The sequence below is a fragment of the Protopterus annectens genome, chromosome 2.part1, assembly GCF_019279795.1.
Source record: "Protopterus annectens isolate FY-2018-M chromosome 2.part1, PAN1.0, whole genome shotgun sequence".
Taxonomy (NCBI): domain Eukaryota; kingdom Metazoa; phylum Chordata; order Ceratodontiformes; family Protopteridae; genus Protopterus; species Protopterus annectens.
In genome coordinates this window covers 562,581,530-562,602,946 of record NC_056729.1, presented here as the reverse complement: position 1 = coordinate 562,602,946, position 21,417 = coordinate 562,581,530, and the positions used below count along the sequence as shown (strand labels likewise).

Below are 21,417 nucleotides of genomic sequence, written 5' to 3'. Positions count from 1 at the left end.
ATTCCTACCTCTCCCATAAATGGAAATGCAATTGCACTCTACCTACCTAACTTCCTTAATACATTATCTCATTTATTACACTCCATTTTTCCTTACCCACCAGGGATTAATCCCTTGTTAACTACTTTTATACCACTCTGACATTTCTAACCTATGAACAAATTCTACTCTCTACTACTGTTCTTAACCTATAAACAAGTAAATATGTATTATATATTTTATATATGTTGCAGTTCAACTTTGCTTAGTTTGCTATTTAACACCTAGAAGTTGTTTACTGTACCTTTTGCAACTATGTATTGTATGTTGTTGTATTTTGTATTATGTAGCTTTTACTTTGTACTGTGGAGCTTTTCTCCCCGGGCCTCCACTGAAAACGGGTTCTTTGAGCCCAGTGGACCTCCCCGGTCATCAAACTGGAAATAAATAAATAAATAAATAAAACTAGGTAAGACTGCAATCCAAATTGTAGCTTGCTACAGATCCCCCACCATACCCCAAGATTCTCACTACACCTTTCTAAACATACTGGAAAATATTAAGATACAACCAAACACCCTAATACTGGGTGATTTCAACTACCCTACCATTAACTGGGAAAACTACTCGGGTGCCAACACCTTTTCCCAACGGTTCTTGGACTTCATAAATTCCAACGCCCTGGATCAACTTATCCATTGTCCCACCAGGGGCTCCAATATCCTAGAACTGGTCATTACCAACATAGGAGATGGATGCTCCACACCATTGGCCCACCCCCTCATTGGCAAGGTCTGACCATAAGCTAATCACCCTTGACATCCACATCCCACCCCCACCCCCCCAGTAAGGAAACCTCTAAAAAAAAAACTTCTCCAAAGCCAACTTCATGCTACTCAAGTCAGAAGTGACAAACTTCATGACACCCATGCAGATGGGGATTTGAAAGTTCGACTGCTGAATCCTACACTAAGGCACTGTACGAGCACATCCACTCGTGCATGAATCGTGCCATCCCAAATAGAACCAAGATGCTCTCCTGCAAAAAAAGGAAGCCAATCTGGTGGTCCCCTGCCATAAACAGACTATACGACAGAAGGAAGAAACTGTTGCAGAAAAGAAGAAAATCCCAGGATGCAAAAACTCCCTTACCAGCCTCCGTAAGTAGCTGAGATCCCTCATAAAATCCTCCAAAGCTAGTTACGAAAATAAAATTGCTAAAGATTCCAAAGACAACCACAAGGCATTCTATAACTTTCAAGAATCTAAATGACAATGCTCAGATCTGCTCTGGGCTACAACAGAATGGCATAAAATGTACTCATCCCAAGGATATTGCCAGTATCCTGGCAGATCGATTTAGTGCCAACTTCACCCCCCTCTTACCCCCAAAGGGCCCATCTCAATACCAAAAGATTGCTAAATTCTGGTAATCACAGCCACACAGGTAGAAACCGCACAAAACTAAGCTAAGAATACAGCATCCATGGGACCAGATGATATCCCGGACTATGTACTACATGAACTACAAAATGAACTGGCACCTCACCTAAGTGTCATGTTTAATCATAGCCTCACCTCAGGCTTCGTGCCCACTGAGTTATCTGTTTTCCCACTCCACAAGGGGGATCCACCTTGGATCCCGTGAACTACCTTCCCATCAGTCAGACTAGCCTAATCTGGAAGGGCATGGAACGCGTTATCATGGAAATTATAAACAGATATTGGCAACATTCAAATACTGGACCCCACCCAGTTTGGGTTCGTGAAGGGCCAGTCTTGTGTCCTGAACCTAATTGATTTCTTTGAATCAGTCTCCAGATCTGCGGATGAGGGTAAGGCGGTCCACACAGCCTATTTGGAACTCGGCAAGGTCTTCAACACCATCCCCCCACTCTGGAATCATAGATAAACTTACTAAGCTGGGCATAAATCCCTAAGTCGCTCGATGGGTTGCCAACTGGCTTGCTGACAGAACCCAGACTGTAAAAGTAGCCGACTCCAAATCCAGCTCCAGACAGGTGACAAGTGGAGTACCTCAGGGTTCAGTCCTAGGACCGCTCTTGTTTGGCATCTTCTTTTCTGAAGTACAGGCAAAACACTAAGGGACTCTGGCTAACAAAGTGCGCAGATGACTGCAAACTTGGAGCCATTATTGAATCGCCAAATTATGTGGATATCCTACAAAAGGACCTTACAGAAACAGATGCTTGGTGCCAGAGCCATGGGCTCAAGCTTAATGCCAAGAAATGTATAGTTATCCCCTTTGGGAAAAACGATGTCCCCATGAATTACCACATAGGTGGCAGTACACTAAACACTGAAAGTGTGATGAGAGACTTGGGGACACCTTCAATAACCACATCGCCGCAACAGTCAGTAAATCCTTCTATGTGGCACACCTCATCACTAAGGGCTTTTCATCCAGGAAAAAGGAGGTCATTGTCCCATTGTACTCATCCCTCATTAGACTCATTATAGAGTACAACACCCCATTTGGTATGTACCTCACAAGACATCTGCAACAGCTGGAAAGGCCGCAGAAATACCTCACTAAAAGAATCACAGCCCTAAAGCAGATGCCTATGCTGACAGTCTTGAAAAACTCCAGCTATACTCTGTGGTATATCGTCTACTCAGAGGTGATCACTGCTTAACATACAAGGCCATGTCAAACCCTGAGCTGTTGGACATGTTCCACTTAAAGAAATCCCAATCCCTCAGAGCCACACGCTCCAGGGATCTAAACCCATCCCTGAACAAAACATGTTGGAGGGATAGGTTCCTGACCCAGAGACTCCCCATACTTTGAAATAGACTGCCCATACGTGTCAAGCAGAGCGCCTCCTTGGCCCTCTTCAAAAGGAACCTTGACGATTGGATGGGAGATAGGAAATTCACCTCTGGGATCATGTCGGTCGCCCTGTTAGACAGGGGTCCAGGGAAGTAAATATTGTGGGAAGAAATATCCAGGGAATTATGGCTGGGCTTGTATAGGCCCTAGGGCTGATGGCCTAGTACCAACCTATGAAAATTCTCGTCAAGCTGTGCCTTGATGAATGCAGTGTCAATATAATACAGCAGGTTTCAGGTAATCTCAGACTACTGGATTGATCTCACATTAGTGTACAGTGCCCTAAGGATCTGAGCTCTGGCTGGGCCATTCCAAAACTGTAATTTTCTTCTGGAGAAGCCATTCTTTTGTTGATTTGGATGTATGCTTGGGGTCATTGTTGTGTTAAAAAGTGAAATTCCTCTTCGTCTTCAGCTTTCTAGCAGACCCCTGAAGGTTTTGGGCCAAAAGTGACTGGTATTTAAAACTGTTCATAATTCCATCTACCTTGACTAAAAGCCCAAGTTCCAGCTGAAGAAAAGCAACCACAAAGCATGATACTGCCACCACCATGCTTTACCGTGGGGATGGTGTTCTTTTGGTGATGCAAAGTTTTGTTTTTACGCCAAATGTACCTTTTGGAATTGTGGCCAAAAAGTTCAACCTTGGTCGTGTCTGACCATAATGCATTTTCCCACATGCTTTTGGGAGAATTGATGTATTTTGCAAATTTAATCTGTCCCTGGATGTTTTTCTGTGGAATAAAAGACTTCCCTCTTGCAACCCTACCCCATAGTCCAGACATATGGAGAATACGGGAGATTGTTGTCACGTGTAGTACACAACCAGTACTTGCCAGAAATTCCTCCACCTCCTTCAGTGTTGCTGTGTGTCTCTTGGCAGCCTCCCTGACCAGTTTTCATCTTGTCTTTTCATCAATTTTGGAGGGGCATCCAGTTTTTTGCAATGTCACTGTTGTCCCATATTTTCTCCACTTTTTGATGAATGTCTTCACTGTGTTCCATGGTATATCCAGTGCTGTGGAAATTATTTTGTACCCTTCTCCTGACTGATACCTTTCAACAATGAGATCCCGTTGATGCTTTGTAAGCTCTCTGCGAACCATGGCTTTTGCTGTACCAGGCAACTGAGTAAATGTCAGGAAAATTCTACTAGGACAGCTCAACTTTATTTGGGGTTAATCGGTCTCTTTAATTGATGGGCAGGTGTGTACTCAAGAAGGCTGAATGCTGTAATTAAATCAAAGGGTGCTTCAGCTAAGTATTAATTTAAGGGTGTGCACACTTATGCAACTAGCTTATTGTACATTTTTTTTATTTTTTTTTACATTTTTTTCCCCTAACAGATTTGTATATTTTTCAATTTAATAGTACAGGTTATAGGTCACATTAAAGGTGGGAACAGTTTTGAAATGATTTATTGCGGTCTCATTTTTTTTATATAAAAAAAACTGGCATTTTAACAGGGGTGTGTACACTTTTTATATCCACTGTACCTTTCTTTTGGTCTTAGGACAGTCTTAATGTGTTTGAGGGTGCCTCACCTGGATTCCGCCTGTACCATTTGTGCTGGCTTTAATCAGCGGGCACTCATCGATCATTGTAATAAACTTATTTTAAAGGAACACTTCCCTAGTTCCTCCTCTTCATCCATCCCTTCCACTTCAGGGGTTCAAACCACTGCCAACAAGCGCAAAGAGTGGAAGAGATCCCCCAGCAGACCTCATCTCTCAAAGGAACCTCCCGCCAAACTTCCAAGACCCTCTGAGTCGACATCGTTCGCGCCTATCTTCATACAAGCCTCCCCTCTTGCCGGAGGCGCGAAGTTTCTCCCCAGAGCAAGTGACATCTAGAAAAAAGTCCCCTCTCCTGCAGCAGCAAAGACGCTCTTCTAGGCCTGCTTCGGTGGCTTCTTCTGTTAGGTCCTCCAAAAGCCAAGGTGGACAGTGTTGTGGTCAAATTTCTCAAGGCACAAATTCAGCCGGGGATCTTGCCTGTTCCATCCCCCCCTGGATCTGCGAGCAATATTCCTGTCTTCACCCCTCTCTCCTTCTCCAATCCAACCATGGCTTTCGGAGTTATTGGGTCCGAGTCTTCCTGGACCCAAGATGTCAGAGCTGACAGGTACAGTTACCTCGACCCCTTGTCTCCCTGTCTTACCTGGCTCCAACTGTTTTGCAGTCAAGTGACTTTCAGAGCGGTAGCTTGGGTGTTGGCTCTGAGGGGTTGACATTGGCTAGAAAATTTTTCGGAGCGGTCTCTTCGTCTTGGGTCTTCAGCGTTTGACAATTTGTCTGACTCCTCACTCGGATCTGGGTGCGGTTGGGGTTCATAGAGCTTCCCCATCAACAACTTTGGCTCAGGCGGGGTGCCTGCAGGGTTCTTTTCCTCAGCATTCGAGATGCTGGAGAGGGTCCTCTGCACCCAGAAAAACCTAGACTCTACCTGCTTTGGACTCTGGTCCCCCTCCAACAGCTTTTGTGACTAAGACATCTACTCTGTCCCCTGCAGGACAGCTTGCCCAAAAGAGCTTCCAGTCTGCTTTCCATTTGGAGCCCCCAGAGTCTTCCAGTATCTCCCCGGAACACCCCACTGGAGGAGGTCCCTTGGAAGCACCAGTGTAAAAAAAGGAACTCTTTCAGATTTGGAATCCCTCACAGACTACACTGATCTCGATGAAGGGGAGGGGCCCCCAGATCACCACCCGAGGATGTCTCCTTTGGAGACATCATAGAAATCCTTCGCCAGAAGGGTGGTTGGTCTTCCAAAAGCCCTAACCCAGCGGAATCTGTGTTTCTGGAAGCCTTTGTCTCAGGCCCATCTACTTCTTGACTGTCCCACCCTGCGGGACTCCCTTATCAATCTTGTGTCTCGCAGGGTGTGGAATGAACCGGAGACGGTAGAAACCTATTCCCAGGTTGCCTGATAAGCTCCTTAGTGCCCCTTCTGATTGCCCACACTGAATTGAGGGAATTCTAATCGATGCCATGATGGTTGCAGCCGCCACCAAAAAGGAACTGGCCCAGCAGAGTTCCACTGTCCATCCCCTAATAGGAGTCTAGGGCTTTAGACAGGTTCAGAAAGTGGGTTTACGTTTGTGTCCTTCGCATTGAGAGCACTGAACTACTTTGAGCACATAACCAGGCTACAGAGGTACTTAGTTAAGGAACTCTTTAGCTCTGTCCCAGGGTCCATGCCTGCCAAAGAACAATAGACCCTCCAGTCTACCTCTAATATGTCCATGAGATTCATAGTTTAGTACTAGGCTATCTGCCCTGGGGCATTTGTAAGCCTAGCCATAGTGACGTGGCTTTCGTCACCCCTTGAAATGGTACAAAAATGCACAGAATAGATTTAGAATACTGTGCCTCTGTCTAGTAGTGACACAGTGAAGGTCCCCTTGTATAATAGAATTAGTTTACTGTGCCCCTGTCTAATAGTGACACAGATGTGTGACCCCTGGGGTAAACTTACGATCTCCCATCCACTCATAAAGATTTCTCTTGAAGAGAGTCAGTGAGGGGCTCTGCCTAACATGAACTGGGATCTTGTTACAGAGCATGGGAAGCCTCTGGGTTATGAATCTATCCCTCCAGCATGTCCTATTCATACTTGTGCCGAGGTTTAAGTCTTTAGCTCTCGTGGTTCTGATGGATTTGGATTTTTTGAGGTGGAGCATGTCCATCAGTTCCTGATTGGACATGGCCTTGTACGTCAGGCAGAGATCACCTCTGAGCAGGCGGTATGCTACTGAATAGAGCTGGAGTTTCTTTAGTCTGGCAGAATAAGACATATGTTGGAGACCCTTGATCCTCTTGGTGAGGTACTTTTTTGGTTTCTCCAGCTGTTGCAAATGCCGGGTGAGGTACATACCAAATGGGGCATTGTACTCAATCATGGGTCTGATGAGGGAGGAGTATAGGGGTATAATGACATCCTTGGATCTGGATGTGAATCCCTTCATGATAAGGTGTGCAAGGTAGAATGTGTTTCTAACCACTTTGGCAACGTAGGTGTCAAATGAGAGGTCACTGTCTACTTGGGTCCCTAGGTCGCTGATTACTTTTTCCGTACTCAGTGGGTTGCTGTCTATGTGATCATTTGTGGGTACTTTGTTTTTCCCCAAAGGGGATGACTATACATTTTTTGGCATTTAGTTTAAGGCCATGACTCCGGCACCAGTTGTCCGTTTCTGTGAGGCCTTTTTGTAGGATGTGTGTGTCCGCTGGTGTATCGACTATGGCGCCTAGTTTGCAGTCATCTGTGAACTTTGTCAGCCACAACCCTCCCATGTTTGCTTTAACATCTGAGAGATAAATGCCGAACAAGAGGGGGTCCCAGGACAGATCCCTGTGGGACACCACTTGTGACTGGCTTGGAGTCTGACATTGCTCCAGCGATTTTAACTTTATGGGTTCTGTCCTTTAGCCAGTTTGCAACCCATCTAGTGACATAAGGGTTTACATTTAAGCTGTTGAGCTTATCTATGATGCCTGAGTGGGGTATTGTGTCGAAGGCCTTAGCCAAGTCTAGGTAGGCTGTATGGACTGCTTTGCCCTCATCAGTGGCTCTAGTGACTGTTTCGAAAAAGTCAACCAGGTTCAAAAGGCAGGATCTGCCCTTTACAAAGCCGAACTGGGTTGGGTCAAGTGTCTGTAGGTCCCCAATGTCTCTGTTTGAGTTCCATAATGATTCTTTCCATAGCTTTGCAGACCAGGCTGGTTAAGCTTATGGGGCAGTAGTTCCTAGGGTCTGTAGAGGTACCCCCTTTGTGGAGTGTGACCACTGTTGCTGTACGCCAGTGTTCAGGTACATATCCTGTAGTAAGGCTAAGGTTAAATAGCATTTTTATGTGCGGATTTAGCTCCTCTTGGAGTTCACGTAGCACGCAACCCGGGATACTGTCAGGTCCCATTGATGCTGTGTTTTTAGCTTTGCTGAGGGCGGCTCTCACCTGGACATCTGAGATGACAGGGAGATTACATTCAGCTGGGATAAGTATTTCTTCTTTTGGGGGTGAGGGAGGGGAGAAATTTGCACTGAACCTGTCAGCCAGAATGTTGGCAATATCTGTGGGTTCAGTGTATTTTTTGTTGTGAACTAACTCTGAGCATATCTGAGGGTTTCCGCCCAGGTTTCTAACATAGCCGAAGAAGGCTTTGTGGTTATCTTTAGTGTCCTTAGCGATTTTTCTCTCAAAGTTGGCCTTGGATGTTTTTATGAGAGAACGTAGTTTTCTGCTAATGTTGATCAGAGATGTCTTCCCTTTATGGGATTTTGCTCTGTCATGCAGTAGCTTCCTTCTTTTGTTATACAATTTGTTAATGGCTGAGGTCCACCAGACAAGGACGCTTGCCTTTGGTGGAGAGGGACTTGGATTTATTTGGTATTGCATGATCCATGCATTCTTGGAGATGTCCATAGAAAGCATTTGTGAAGGATTCAGCATTGTGGGATGTGGTATCCACTGGCCCAGTGGGCTTAAAGGATACCATCTCAGTCTTAAGAAGAGTGAAGTCTGCTTTTGAGAAGTTTTTTACTGTGGTCTTTTGTGCTGGGGTTGGAGGTGGGATATGTATATCCAGGGTGATTAGTTTGTGGTCAGATCTCACTAGTGAGGGGTATACCTCCGGTGTGGAGCATTTTGTCCCCATGTTTGTGATGATCAGGTCTAGTATTTTATCTCCCCTAGTGGGAGAGGTGACTAGTTGTTCCAGTGCATTTGAATGTATGAATTCCAGGAACCTTTGGGCTAGGGTGTTAGGGCTAGAATAATGTACCCAATCTGTTAGGTTAGTTTAAGTCTCCCAGTATGATGGTATTTTATGATACATTCATATCCTCCAGTGTCTTCAGGAAGGCTGAGTGGGGTTCCTGAGATTGGGAGGGTGGTCTGTAACATGCTACCAGTTGTATAGCAGTTTTGCCTGTGGTTAGTTGCACCTGTATGGTCTCCGATGCTTCATGTGTTGCTACTAACCTGGAGGTATGGGTGTCCTTGATGAATATGGACACTCCCCCTCCCTTTGTGGTTCGGCCTGGGTTTTGGGGCCGAAAAGCATGATACGAGGTATAGCTTGGTAGCGCTGGGGTGCTCTCAGGAGCTTTGAACCAGGTTTCAGTTACTGCACAGACGTCAATGTTCTCCACACTGAGGAGTGCATCAAGTGCCTGCATCTTGTGGTTTAGACTTCTGGCGTTGAGCAGCATTACCCTTAGTTTCTCTCCATTTTTGTTTTCTAAGGAAGTGGGTTTGTCTTCTGAGCCTTGCCTAAAAATGGCACTATGGGGGTGGCAAGAGCCTTAGCCAATATCCGGAAGCCCAGTGGTGACAGGTGCAAGCCATCCCTTGCGAAGCAGCGTGGCTTGTCCAACATGTCATCCCAGGCAGACAGACATTGGATCCCCTTAGAATGACACCAGTACTTGAGCCAATTATTAAAGCTGATCATCTTGTCTTTGTATTGTGGCATCATTCTTGGTGAGGGCAAGATGCTGCTCAGGGTCAGGGTCATACCAGCCTGGGCTACATAATCAGAGAGCTCCTCTGTCTCTTTTCATGTAGTCCAGGGAGGTACGTCTCAGGTCATTCATGCCAGCATGGACAATGACGGAGTCATATTTGTACTTGCTTTGGAGTGACCTGAGTGCATGTGTTATGTGGCGGATCCTAGCTCCCGATAGGCAGCTCACAGTCACCCTCTCCTTGTTCAGCCTGGTAAGCGGGACATCAGTGTGTCTGACTATAGAGTCACCTATTACTAGTGTATCAGGCATGGTGTTTGGCCTTAAGGGCTGTGATTGATTGACACACTGATTTATTGAAGTATGTGTTGCATGTGTTTTGTTTTGAGGTGGTGGATTTTTGGATGTTTGCTTTGGGAGCCTCTGTTTTGGTAAGTTCTTTATTAGAGCCTCCGAGTATGTCTTTGTGTTTTTATGTGTTTGGTTTGCAGTTGTGGTAGGTCTATGTGGGACTGGGTTTGTTGTGTGTGTGGTTACCATCTCCTCCTGTCTGGTCATGCCAGCCCTGAGTTGAGAGAGTTCAGCCTCCAGTTTGGCTATATAGTTGCATCTCTCACATGTGTTTGTTGGGAGGAGGAGAGGGTTGTCTGTGTACATGAGACAATTGTAGCATTGTCTCAAGATACCCAGATTAACCAGGTGAACTGGAGAGGACGCCAGTAATCTACCACTCGACATGCTAGAACAGTATAAGGGAGTGCTGTGCCCTTAAGGGAAGTGGATATTCACAGGGGTGGTAGGTGGATGGTAGTGCTTACTTAGTATGAGAGTGCTTACTTAGTAGAGAAGTTTTGAGAACAAGTGCTAGGCTTATAATATAGCGAGTAGTCTGATTATACTAAGAGTAGAGCTTCCTTAAGGGAAAATTTGAAGAGCAGACTTGGCGGAGCCAGAAGTTGTTTAACCTTGTTTAACCGGCTATGCGCGCAAACGCGGATTTTAACCAGGGAACTTCAAAAGAGCTAGAAATGGTCCAAAACAACCATTTACTACAGCTCTTCTGCTGAGGTCACTTCCTACAGGGACAGGTAGGCTGCTCAAGGCTCCCCACTCCCACTGGTGAGCAAAGAAACTTCCTTCTATCCAAGTAAGGTATGGACAACGCAGGAATTACACCACAGCCCAGAATACAGCAAGCCTGTAAACTGGTCTAAACTAGTCGAGGAGAGGCGGGAAAACAAGGATTATTTTTTTTTTGTTTGTTTTTAGATAGAAACACACTGTAGAAACAGTAATAAATCAGTTACACAGGCTAGCACACTTTAGTGGGCAGCCTCAACAGTTAAATTAAACAAACAAACTTTCGATCAAATTAGACTAAAATGTAACTTTAAGTGCAGATATTAAATAATGCAGCAAACAGCTAAAAAACAGTTTAAGCTTGTTTAGGGTAAGCTAGAGAAGGTATTTCAAGTAAAAAAAACAGCAAAGATACTTAAATCCAGAAAGTAGTCACTTTTCTGAGTTCTCTGTAGTTAGGACCACTCTGCAGGACCACGAGGAGCTTGTCTGAGTAGTATAGCCAGAGAAAAACGCCCAGAGGCGGATTTTAAACAGGGAACTTCAAAAGAGCTAGAAATGGTCCAAAACAACCAATTACTACAGCTCTTGTGCTGAGGTCACTTCCTACAGGGACAGGTAGACTGTTCAAGGCTCCCCACTCCCACTGGTGAGCAAAGAAACTTCCTTCTATCCAAGTAAGGTAATGGACAACGCAGGAACTACACCACAGCCCGCAATACAGCAAGCCTGTAAACTGGTCTAAACTAGTCAAGGAAAGGCGGGAAAACGAGGATTATTTTTTTGTTTTTTTGTTTTTAGATAGAAACACACAGAAAATGCAGAAACAGTAATAAATCAGTTACACAGGCTAGCACACTTTAGTGGGCAGCCTCAACAGTTAAATTAAACAAACAAACTTTCGATCAAATTTGACTAAAATGTAACTTTAAGTGCAGATATTAAATAATGCAGCAAACAGCTAAAAAAACAGTTTAAGCTTGTTTAGGGTAAGCTGGAGAAGGTATTTCAAGTAAAAAAAAACAGCAAAGATACTTAAATCCAGAAAGTAGTCGCTTTTCTGAGTTCTCTGTAGCTAGGACCACTCTGCAGGACCACGAGGAGCTTGTCTGAGTAGTATTGATTTCTCATGTTGCAGAGGGTGCCTCACAGGTGGCCAGATCAACATTGCCATCAGACACAATGCCTGGATGTGACTGTGTGATTTTTTTTGAGCCCTGTAAGGCATCCTTTGTCAATGCTCCCTTCAGTGGATCGACACTTTGATCCAGCAGTTAGACACACTCTCCCAAAGTGAAAAGGACAAAGACCTTGTCACCCGTCTGGATATGCTTCGCTACACCACAACTGACCTTTTCCAGGAACCAGCATGGAGGTAAGAAGTTTTGGTTCCATAAATTGCAAGGTCCTTTTCAGGATTCACAAGGGGATCTTTCTCCCAGAGGCAGAGGGGGAAATGGTTATAATAGCAGATACCACCCTCGTGGCAGAGGGGGTACGATGAACCAAGGGTTTCAAGATTCCTTTTTGGACAGACCCAGTCAGCGGTTGTGAGGGAATGCCTGACTGATCTGCTTTGGAGGCAGTAGGGGGATGTTTATCTCTACACCCAACAGCCTGGGAAGCCATCACAAAAGATAGTTTGGTGTTAAAAATCATATCCAGAGGCTACTCTGTACCATTTTTCCAAAACCTTCACAAAGAAAAATCATCTCCGATGTTCCACGCAATCAACGAGATGCAGCAGAGTTAGAGATTGCAAAGCTGCTCTCAAAAAAGTGTTATCCAGACTATCCCTCCAGACCAATTCAGATCAAGCTTTTACTCCAGATTCTTTTTAGTGGCAAAAAAAACTTAGGGACCTCAGACCCATTCTGGATCGCACCTCTTTAACAAGTCGATTGCCAATTCAAAGTTCTGAATGGTCGCAATACAGTTCATTCTGCCCTTCCTGCAGAAGGACAACTGGATGTGCTATATAGACCTTCAGGATGCATACCATCACATCAAGATGAACAGGTGCTCCAGAAAGTATCTCTGCTTCAGGTTGGGAGCCAGTCATCATCAGTTCTGAGCACTGCCCTTTAGTCTCAGCACAGCCCCCAGGTTGTTTACCAAATGCATGGCAGTTGTAGCACCTCATCTGAGACTGCAAGGATTCCAGGTGTTTCCTTACCTAGATGATTGTCTCCCAACTACTCCCACCAGCCATTGACTCCTTCAAGCCAGAGAGCACCTATTCCATCTAACCTTGATCTTGTGCATATCTATCAGTCTAAACAAGTCTCATCTTCATCCAGTTCTAGTCGTAAACTTCATCGGAGCTTGTTTGGACACCACTCTTTCTCTAGCCCTTCTCACTCCCAACAAGATTTCCAACCTGAGAACTCATGTCAAACAGGTAATGGACACTCCTTCCCCCCAAGCAAGTGTTGTCCTTCGGGCCTTGGGGTCCATGGCGGCGACAATCATTCTTGTGCCCTTAGCCTGCCTTCACATGAGAGAGTTCTTCAATGGACCCTAGCCGTATAGTGATCTCTCCTTCACTACCCATTAAACTACCCAATCAGGATCTCACGAGCGTGCAGACAGTCTCTCATCTGGTGGATTCAATCCGACTATCTTCTCCAGGGCTGCCCATTCGCCCTTCCTTCCCCCTCGGCCACTGTGACCACGGACATGTCCCAACTTGGGTGGGGGCATTATCTAGTACATATACTGTCCAAGCACATGGTCCTCCCTAGACATCAGTTTGCATATAAATGTTCTGGAGATGAGAGTGGCGCTTCTTGCATTACAAGCCCTCCATTCCTCTCTTCCTACCAGAACTGTTGGTGTTCAGACAGACATGTCAGTGGTCTGGTACATCAACAAGCAAGGAGGAACCAGATCTTATCCCTTGTGTCAAGAGGCCATGAGTTTGTGGCAATGGGCAATTTCTTCTAACCACTTTCTCATAGCGACACACATTCTAGGGAAGTCGAACATCCTAGCGGACAGGCTCAGCAGGACCATTCTGATGCCTCACAAGTGGTCTCTCGATCCTGCAGTGACAAATATGATCACCCAGAGATGTGGTCAACCTTACTGCGACCTGTTCACGTCTCCCTCCAACACCGGGTGCAGCAAGTTTTTTGCCCTGATCCCTTCTCAGGGACAGACACCAAGAGATGCTCTAGTCCATACTTGGGCCCCCCAGTCTACTCTTCTCCTTTCCTCCCTTTCTGCTCTTTCCCAAATTTCTACAGAAAGCACAGAGATTGAAGCACCAAGTTATCCTCATTGCCCCTTTTTGGCCCTGTCAGGTGTGGTTTCCCTTCCTTTGGTCTCACCTAGTTTGTTCACCTTGGACTCTGGATGCCTCTCCAGATCTCATCTCATCCCTCAGGACACTCCCATCCAGATCTTCCAAACCTGAAACTAACTGCTTGGTTTGTCCTCTTCCAGTGATGGCTAGAACTCCTGGGCTTTCTCCCCCAGTCAGAATTTTGATTGCAGCACACACAACCATCCACTAGAAAGCTGTGCAACAGTAAATGGAGGAGGATCTCTATCTGGGCTCATCAGAACAATTTAGACCCTTTTTCTGCTACAGTTTCGGCAGTGTTGGACTTTTTGGCATATCTTTTTAATAAAGGTGCAGGTTTTCTACAGTGAAAGTGCAACTGGCTGCCATTTTCAATTTTCACATAGGGGAGAATTCTTTCTCTCTAGCCTCATCTAAATTGTGCAAGGCCTTCTTGAAGGGTACCCTTTCTCCTAGAGCCTCCTATTAAGTATCCTGCCATTCCATGGGACTTCACCTTTGTTTTACAGGTCTTAGTTTTGCCCCCCTACAAGTCTTCAGCTAAAGTAGACTTAAAGTTTCTGACTTGGAAAACTTTTTTCTGGGTGGCTGTTACTTCATCCAAGAGAGTATCTGAGCTACAGGCTTAATCTTGCAAGCCTCCATATGTAATTTTTCACGAGCACAGAGTTACTTTGCATACTAATCCTTCCTTTCTGCCTAAGGTTGCTTCTGAGGCTGATTTAAACAAGTCATCAATCTTCCTGTTTTCTTCCCAAATTTTCAAAACAAGGGCAAGTACCTGCTTCATACATCGGATTTACATAAACAATTCTGTCTTTTTAGATGGAACAAAAACATTCAGGAAATCTGACCAACTCTTCGTATCCTTTTCCAAGTCCAGATTGGGTAAACTAGTTTCCAAGGTTACCCTAGCTCGTTGGATAACTAGTTGTATCAAACTTGCTTATTCTTCTAAGATCATTTCCTTACCTGGCCACATTGAGGCCTGTTCTACTAGATCTGTTTTTATTTCTTTAGCATTCTGGTCGAAATTTCCCATAGATGAAATTTGTGCAGCTGCTACTTAGTCATACCATCATACTTTTATTTCCCATTTCAAACTAGACATTATTTCTAGGACCCAGGACATCCTTTGGTTCTGCTGTGCTTTGGAATATCCTTCCTTGAGGGTTTTCCAAGTTCTTTCATTAGCTAGGGACTCTAACTCATAGGTTGAAGAGCAATTGAAGGCAACAACATCAGGTAAAGAAGTTGCATACTTAACATAACGTTCCGTCTGTGGTGTTGCCTGTCATTTGCTCTCCATCCCCCGCCTTTTGAAGGACCTAACAGAAATTCTTTGGACAGATACTTCTGTTCTCCTTCGAGCTCCTGAAGTATCCCCACATGGCTGATTCCTTTATTTTTATGTAAATTCTTCCTCTTTACCTGTTTTATGTTATGTCATATGCTACAGTAAACTCAAATCTGAGGAATTTGGAGGAGAGAAGCATCATGGGTAGGGGAGGAGCTTTGATGTTGAAGCCTTCAGCTTTGGTATATGGCCAGTTCGGATCCAAAACCCATAGGTTGAAGAGTAAATGAGGCAACAACACAACACAGAACATTATGGTAAGTACATAACTTCTTTTTTTGCTCTCCATTTCCTTCCTTGCTTTTTTTTTTTGATGACCTCTTGAAATATGTTTTTCCTTTGCTTTATTGGACCAATTTATTGTTCCTGCCCCTCTTTCTACAAGTTATTACTTGGTTTGTAATTAAAGTTTCTCTGTAAGGAAAAGTTTTCAAGGCAGTTATGAGTTTTCTGCTGTTTTTTTTTTACTTCCTCTGTTTAGAGTTTCCTTATCTACTGTAGATATTTGTATGCTGCTTTCAGAAATGTTTACAATTCTCCTAATGCAATACTGTCTGTTGTCTTGCCTTTATCTGCAGCGATAATGTTTGTCTGAGAATTATCTGAAGCCTGATATTTTCCAGTCAGTGTGTTTTATTCTTGAACAGATAGCCAGTTAAGCAGTTGTGTGTTTAACCTGATACGTTTGCTAATCTGACGCCTACACGTCATAGGTAACTCAAGCTTTGCAGTGGTGCAGGACTTCCCCTTGAATACTTGATTTACTCTTGTGACTTGCCCGCAGTAATAGTTATGTTTACAGTCAGTTGTGGATTCCTTCTGCTTCAGTGAAGGACTATTTTAGTTGTTGAAGATAAGTTTCATTTGAGGCTATGTCATCATTTATGCTGAAATGCTCCTAGATATTGTACTAGTGAAGTTAATGGTAGATAGTGAATTGTTCTATTCTAGTGACACTATATGATTTGAGTTGCATATTTTTCAGACTTAGAGCTTTCACCCTCACTAGGATCTTGTTTTTGATTTGAAGCAGGGACTTTAGAGATTATTCAGATCATGTTGATCTTGCTAGGACTTTGATTTGTGGCCTGATGAAGGGTCTTCTGAGCTAATTGCCTTGTTAGGACCTTGTTTAAGGGTGTGAGCCAAGGTTGTTTGAGCTGAACGCCTTGGTAGGACCTAGTTTAGGGGTCTAATGCTGGGTATTCCGAAATGATCTCTTGCTAGAAGCTAGTTTAGTGATATGATGCAGTGCTCATCATCTATGTCTTAGGGATCCAGTGTCTCTTCTGGAGAAGGGCTGCAAACCATTTTCTCTTTCCCAACCTCAGATTTAGTCCGTCCAGTTCTTTGCAGCTCTGACATTGGTTTGGGGTCCATGCATCACCAAACAGACCAGTATCACAAATTCAGACCTTGGTTTTCTATTTTATTCTTTCAAGATAATCTGTTTAAATGTTGCTCATTGACGTTCCTGGGCTTTTTCATATATTAAGGAGCTTTTCTGTTCCACAAATGTGCTCATATATTTTTACAGAGCAGCCACTTTTTCTCACAGTACTTCTTAGAGCATTGTCATGTTTAGTCCTACTTAGCCATCAGAATTCTAGTTTGAAAAAAAAAGTAATTTGTAGAATTTTATGGATTAAGGAGAAAATCATTCCTTGCTTAACAGTTGTTCCATAGTCCCATCTTCCCCATCCTGTTCCCCCCCTCATGACTTTGGAGTGGTATAGGTTACTCAGTAGATGGGAGACGACATCATCTGCCTTCTGTACTGAAATCTTTCTGTCTGCTGTGGTCTTCTGATTTGCTTGCTTTATCTGAAGACTTTCCTGTCTTTCTCCCTTGGTCCTTTGTATAGGCATGCATTTGTATGTCTCTAGGGGACACTCCTGATTTCCCTAGAGCAGTTCCATAAAGGTGGCGTACACAGTAACTTCCCTAATCCCGGCATCATAGCTTCTTCCTGGAGTAATTCAGTTGGTTCCATGTTTCCTAGTCTGTCGGCTGCTCTGAAACATTGTAGCCCATTTCTCTGTTTTTTTTTTTTTTTTTTTTTTCTTTTTCTGGTAAGAACATATCTTGGTTCATAGGTTGATACTTAGGCTTTCGGCCCTAAGGCCTATGCAAGCCTAGCCATAACAATTCCCTGGATATTTCTTCCCACAATATTTACTTCTCTGGGCCCCTGTCTAGCAGGGCGACTGACATGATCCCCGTGGTGAATTTCCTATCTCCATCCAATCATCAAAGTTCCTTTTGAAGAGGGCCAATGAGAGGCGCTCTGCGTGATATGTATGGGCAGTCTATTCCAGAGTATAATAGATTATTACTAGGCTAGCTGCCCTTGTGAGACATTTTAAGCCTAGCCAATTATCCCCTGTGAGATTCAAACCCTATACCTTGTGTTTGTAAGGCAAAGACCTTGACCATTAGGCCACCCTCCCAACATGGCCAAGACAATGACCTGGCTTCCTTTTGTGAAATTCTTTTTTTCTTCCAAGGCATTGTGCATTATGGCCTTTTTGCTCTGGTCTCTTGACTGAGCTTTTTGGATGGACAGTTTAACCTTTACCTGGTCTTGTCTACTGCTAGGTATATTTATTGAGTTGCATGTGCACTTGCATCTGTTTCAGACATCACCATCAGGCCTGAGTGTGAAGATCTACTTTTCTAAATGGTATTTTTGCAAGTTGTTGTGTAGTTTTACTTGGAATGTAGGCCTATGTCAACCCTCTGAATGTTTTTTTTTTCTTTGCAACCTTCCTTCTCTTTAACCCAGGAGTAGTGTTTCTTTTTACCGTAAGCATTTCCTCAGTCACCTTATCTATTTTTCTGTCATGGTACTTTTCCTTGGAAAATCTCAAATTTCTGATTTTTTGGGAGGCTAATCCTTTTACCATGTGATCTGGCATCTGTCTTCTAAATGACATGAAGTTAGGCCTGGCTGTGGTGTACATCTTCATCTGGCATAGATGCTCACAGTGTTTTTGTGTGGTCTGGCTTACAATTGGTGTTTAGTCCTTTTTGATGCAGTACCTGGCTGTGGTAGGTGTCTATACCACATACATCCTTGCATCTCCAAGTGACATTTCCTTCTCTGAGAATTCAAAATCTTTTGTCCTTTGGAAAGCTGTTTCCTTTCAACACATGGTGTAGTTTCTCTCTCCTGACTATTAGTTGTGAAATATCTCCAGTCCACTTCCAGGCACTGCACCCATGGTATTTAATCCTAGTGGTGTCTGTGTCTGTTACAGTGTACTTACTTGCCTGTAGCCATCTAATAATTCCTCACCCTTCATGTTCCTTTTGAGAAGCTGTAACCTTGGTGTATGTGTTCTCTGAAGTGCTTGGTAATAAGTGTTGTATAAATTCAGTCTCTCACAACTTTGGAATGGTTTCTGAAGCTTGGCAGCTAATTTCTAGTTTTAAGAGAGAACTTTGCATAGTCTGAACTAGTGTGCATTTTATTTCTGTGTGTCATATGCTTGTTACTTTGCGGATCTTGTGGCCATGGTCACTAAACTGAAGGTCTTCTACACCTTAGATTGCCCTGCTGCTAGGTTAAAATCTTGAGTATTTTGTGCAGGAGTCTGTCCTTTTCAGGGCTCTCCCCTCTAAAGTTCCACCTGTGAGCTGTTAGCTTAGGCACTGTCCAGCTGGTAAAGGATATGAAACCCAATGTCAGATATGAAAGTTACTTACTCTCACTGAAACAATAGACCTAGATTGGTAGTTTCATATCCTTCACCATTTTTCCCTCTTTCCACCAGGTTTGGATGTAGAATGAGGCTATAATATTTTTCCTTTGTCTGCTTTATCCATTTTTTTTTTGTCTCTCTCTGAGCTTCAGACATCTTGAGTTTGGGTGCTTGGGCACTGTGCAGTGGTTAAAGGGGAAGGGCTAAGTTGACCTAGGAAAGATTTATGAGCTGGCTGACTTAGGCCTGCCAGTCTCAGTCATATAACTGAAGAATAAGGAATTATCAAAGCAGATCTGTTAAGGTAGGTACATGATTTTTTAAACAAGTGCAAAACAGCACACTGCAGTGTGAGCTCTGTATATGATTCATGAATGTTTTGTGATTGGTTGTGTTTTCCAGTAACACTAATGCCTTATTTTTAAATGTCTTCCCTGATTGTACATTTCTTCTGCAGTTGGACAGCTTAGTATGGAAGACCTTAATTCTCTGATTGGCCATGCCCATCGTCGTATTGAGCAGCTGAACAGAGAGCTGGTTGAACAGCGGGTGAGAGAGCAGCAGCACATAGATGCAGCCCTTGAAAAACAGAAGTTGGAGGATAAGCGAGCCCTTGAGGCTGCAGTGGCCAAAGCCTTGGAGCATTACAAATCAGAAATTCAGATAGAAAAGGACAAGAAGGTGAGCAAAGAGACTACAGTAAAGATTACATTGTGAGGCCTTTGTTTCAGAGCTACAGTTTTACTCATTCTTTGGTGCATCATGGTTTCTGAGGCTGTTCACTTTATCTTGAGCGAGAGAGATCTACGTGCACATGTATTTTCTGCCATCAAGCACTTTTGACCCAGGTGACCTGTATTCGTGTTTAAAAAAAATAACTGCTAATATTTTTTTTTCTGATTCTTTTGTAAAGAAAAAAAAATGAAATTTACATCCTGATGTAGGGGCTGCAATTGATGAAATGCAGTGCACAGTCTGCATGTCCTCCCTGCATTCGCTTGGATTTCTTCCAACATATTCCACAAGACTTGCATTTGGAGTGTTTCTCCCCAGGCCTATGCTGAAAATGGGCTCTGTCCCAGTCGCACTTTCCTGGTAAACAAATGTTAAATAAATAAAGTAAATCTACTTATGTAAAAATCTGTTTGTAAAAATGGGCAAAATTGCAGGAGATAATTTCAGAAATTTACACGGGTTTGTGTATCCCTTTACACATTGCTTTGTATTGGGTTCAGGGTCTCTATTCATAGTCTCCTGAATTAAGTCTTTGTGCACTGCCCTAGTCATGTCTCTACTTTCCAGATAACATCATCAAAAGGGGTGCATTTCTTAAGAAAAATTTAGAACAATATAGTTGTTGACTTCTTACATGATATTTGACATTTTCATTAGTTATTAGTGTTCTAAACTTTTATTTTGACGTCTTCCTACCATCACCTTTGAGGTCTGCAGTAAGTATACATATTTAGCTCATTAACAAATTCTTTATCATGCAGCTTCTGTTTGATGCGTATCATGTATGTAATCCTATGCTATATCATTCCTAAGCCATCCTTCCAAAAGTAGGTTTTAAAGGCACGGTATGGTATTCCCGGAGTGTGGTGATATCGAGGATCTGCTGCTTCCTAGTTGTATGTGGGGAGAGGGCATAACTGGTAACATGATCAGAATAGCTTGTTTGTGAGGGGGCTTAATTAGTTGATAAGGAAGTCACACCTTCCTTTTTGTATATAGCGATATTAATGCTGTTGAGAGTTATGCTGGCTGCCCTGACGCTTTTTTATATTTTGATGTCTTGGGAGGGGCACTTGAGATGCTAGTTCTAATGTTTAACCATGGAAATAAGAGTATGTTTACTTGTTTAACACACTAGCCTAAACCTGGTCCTGTAGAAAACATTTTAGTCACTGCTGTACTGAAAGAATTACAGAACATTTTGAATTTAACTACAGACAGTATCTAGAATAGAATATAGAAAATGCCACGGTGGTACGGCGGTAGCATTGTTACCTCACAGCAAGGGGTTCTCCCGTTCGATTCTCGGGGTGGCTTGGGAGTGCCTTCTGTGTTGAGTCTGCATGTCCTCCCCGCGGTTGGGTAGCGTTCGAAAGACATGTGCGTAAATGGCTGTGCCTTCGTTGAAGGTTGGGTGTCGAGCTGGCACCTCGGCTTTTCGTAAAAATCTACTGCCAATCATTAGCGGACCGGAGTTCCGCTGTGGCGACCCCTTACCGGGAAAAAGCCGAAAGACAAACAGCAATAACAACAGTATCTAGAATATCCAGGGACTGCAACATGAAAGTGAATCTGAAAGTAGTTTTACCTTGGATTAAATTGAAAAATAAGTAAAGCCATGTATTTATGTATTTATTTTTGGAGGAATCAGAAAACATTGGGATTTACTTCCTTACTTTTAGAGACACAGTCAGATTTAGGGCTACAGCACAAGATAAAGCTTGTAGTTACAGTCATATGTACTGAAGTGCCAGGCATTAATGACAGTAATGTCCCCCTACCTTCAGTTTTATAAAGCTTTAAATAGCTATTCACAGGGCCTTTGTTAGCTGAAATTCCACCCTAGCCAAAGTGCTCCCTGGTTCCTCCTGACTTTCTGGCCACATCCTGTTTTTTTTTTGTTTACCCCATCCTGACCTCTACACAACATCCAGATT

The 21,417-nt window shown here is 43.6% G+C and overlaps 1 protein-coding gene across 1 annotated transcript in view; it reads left to right on the top strand.

Moving 5' to 3' along the window:
- IMMT (inner membrane mitochondrial protein) overlaps positions 1-21,417 on the top strand; it is a 1,103,717-nt gene that overhangs the window by 784,597 nt on the left and 297,703 nt on the right. The window contains exon 12 of the mRNA XM_044062331.1: positions 19,203-19,426. Within this exon, the coding sequence (XP_043918266.1) occupies positions 19,203-19,426 (224 nt within the window). The remainder of the gene's footprint in view (positions 1-19,202; positions 19,427-21,417) is intronic.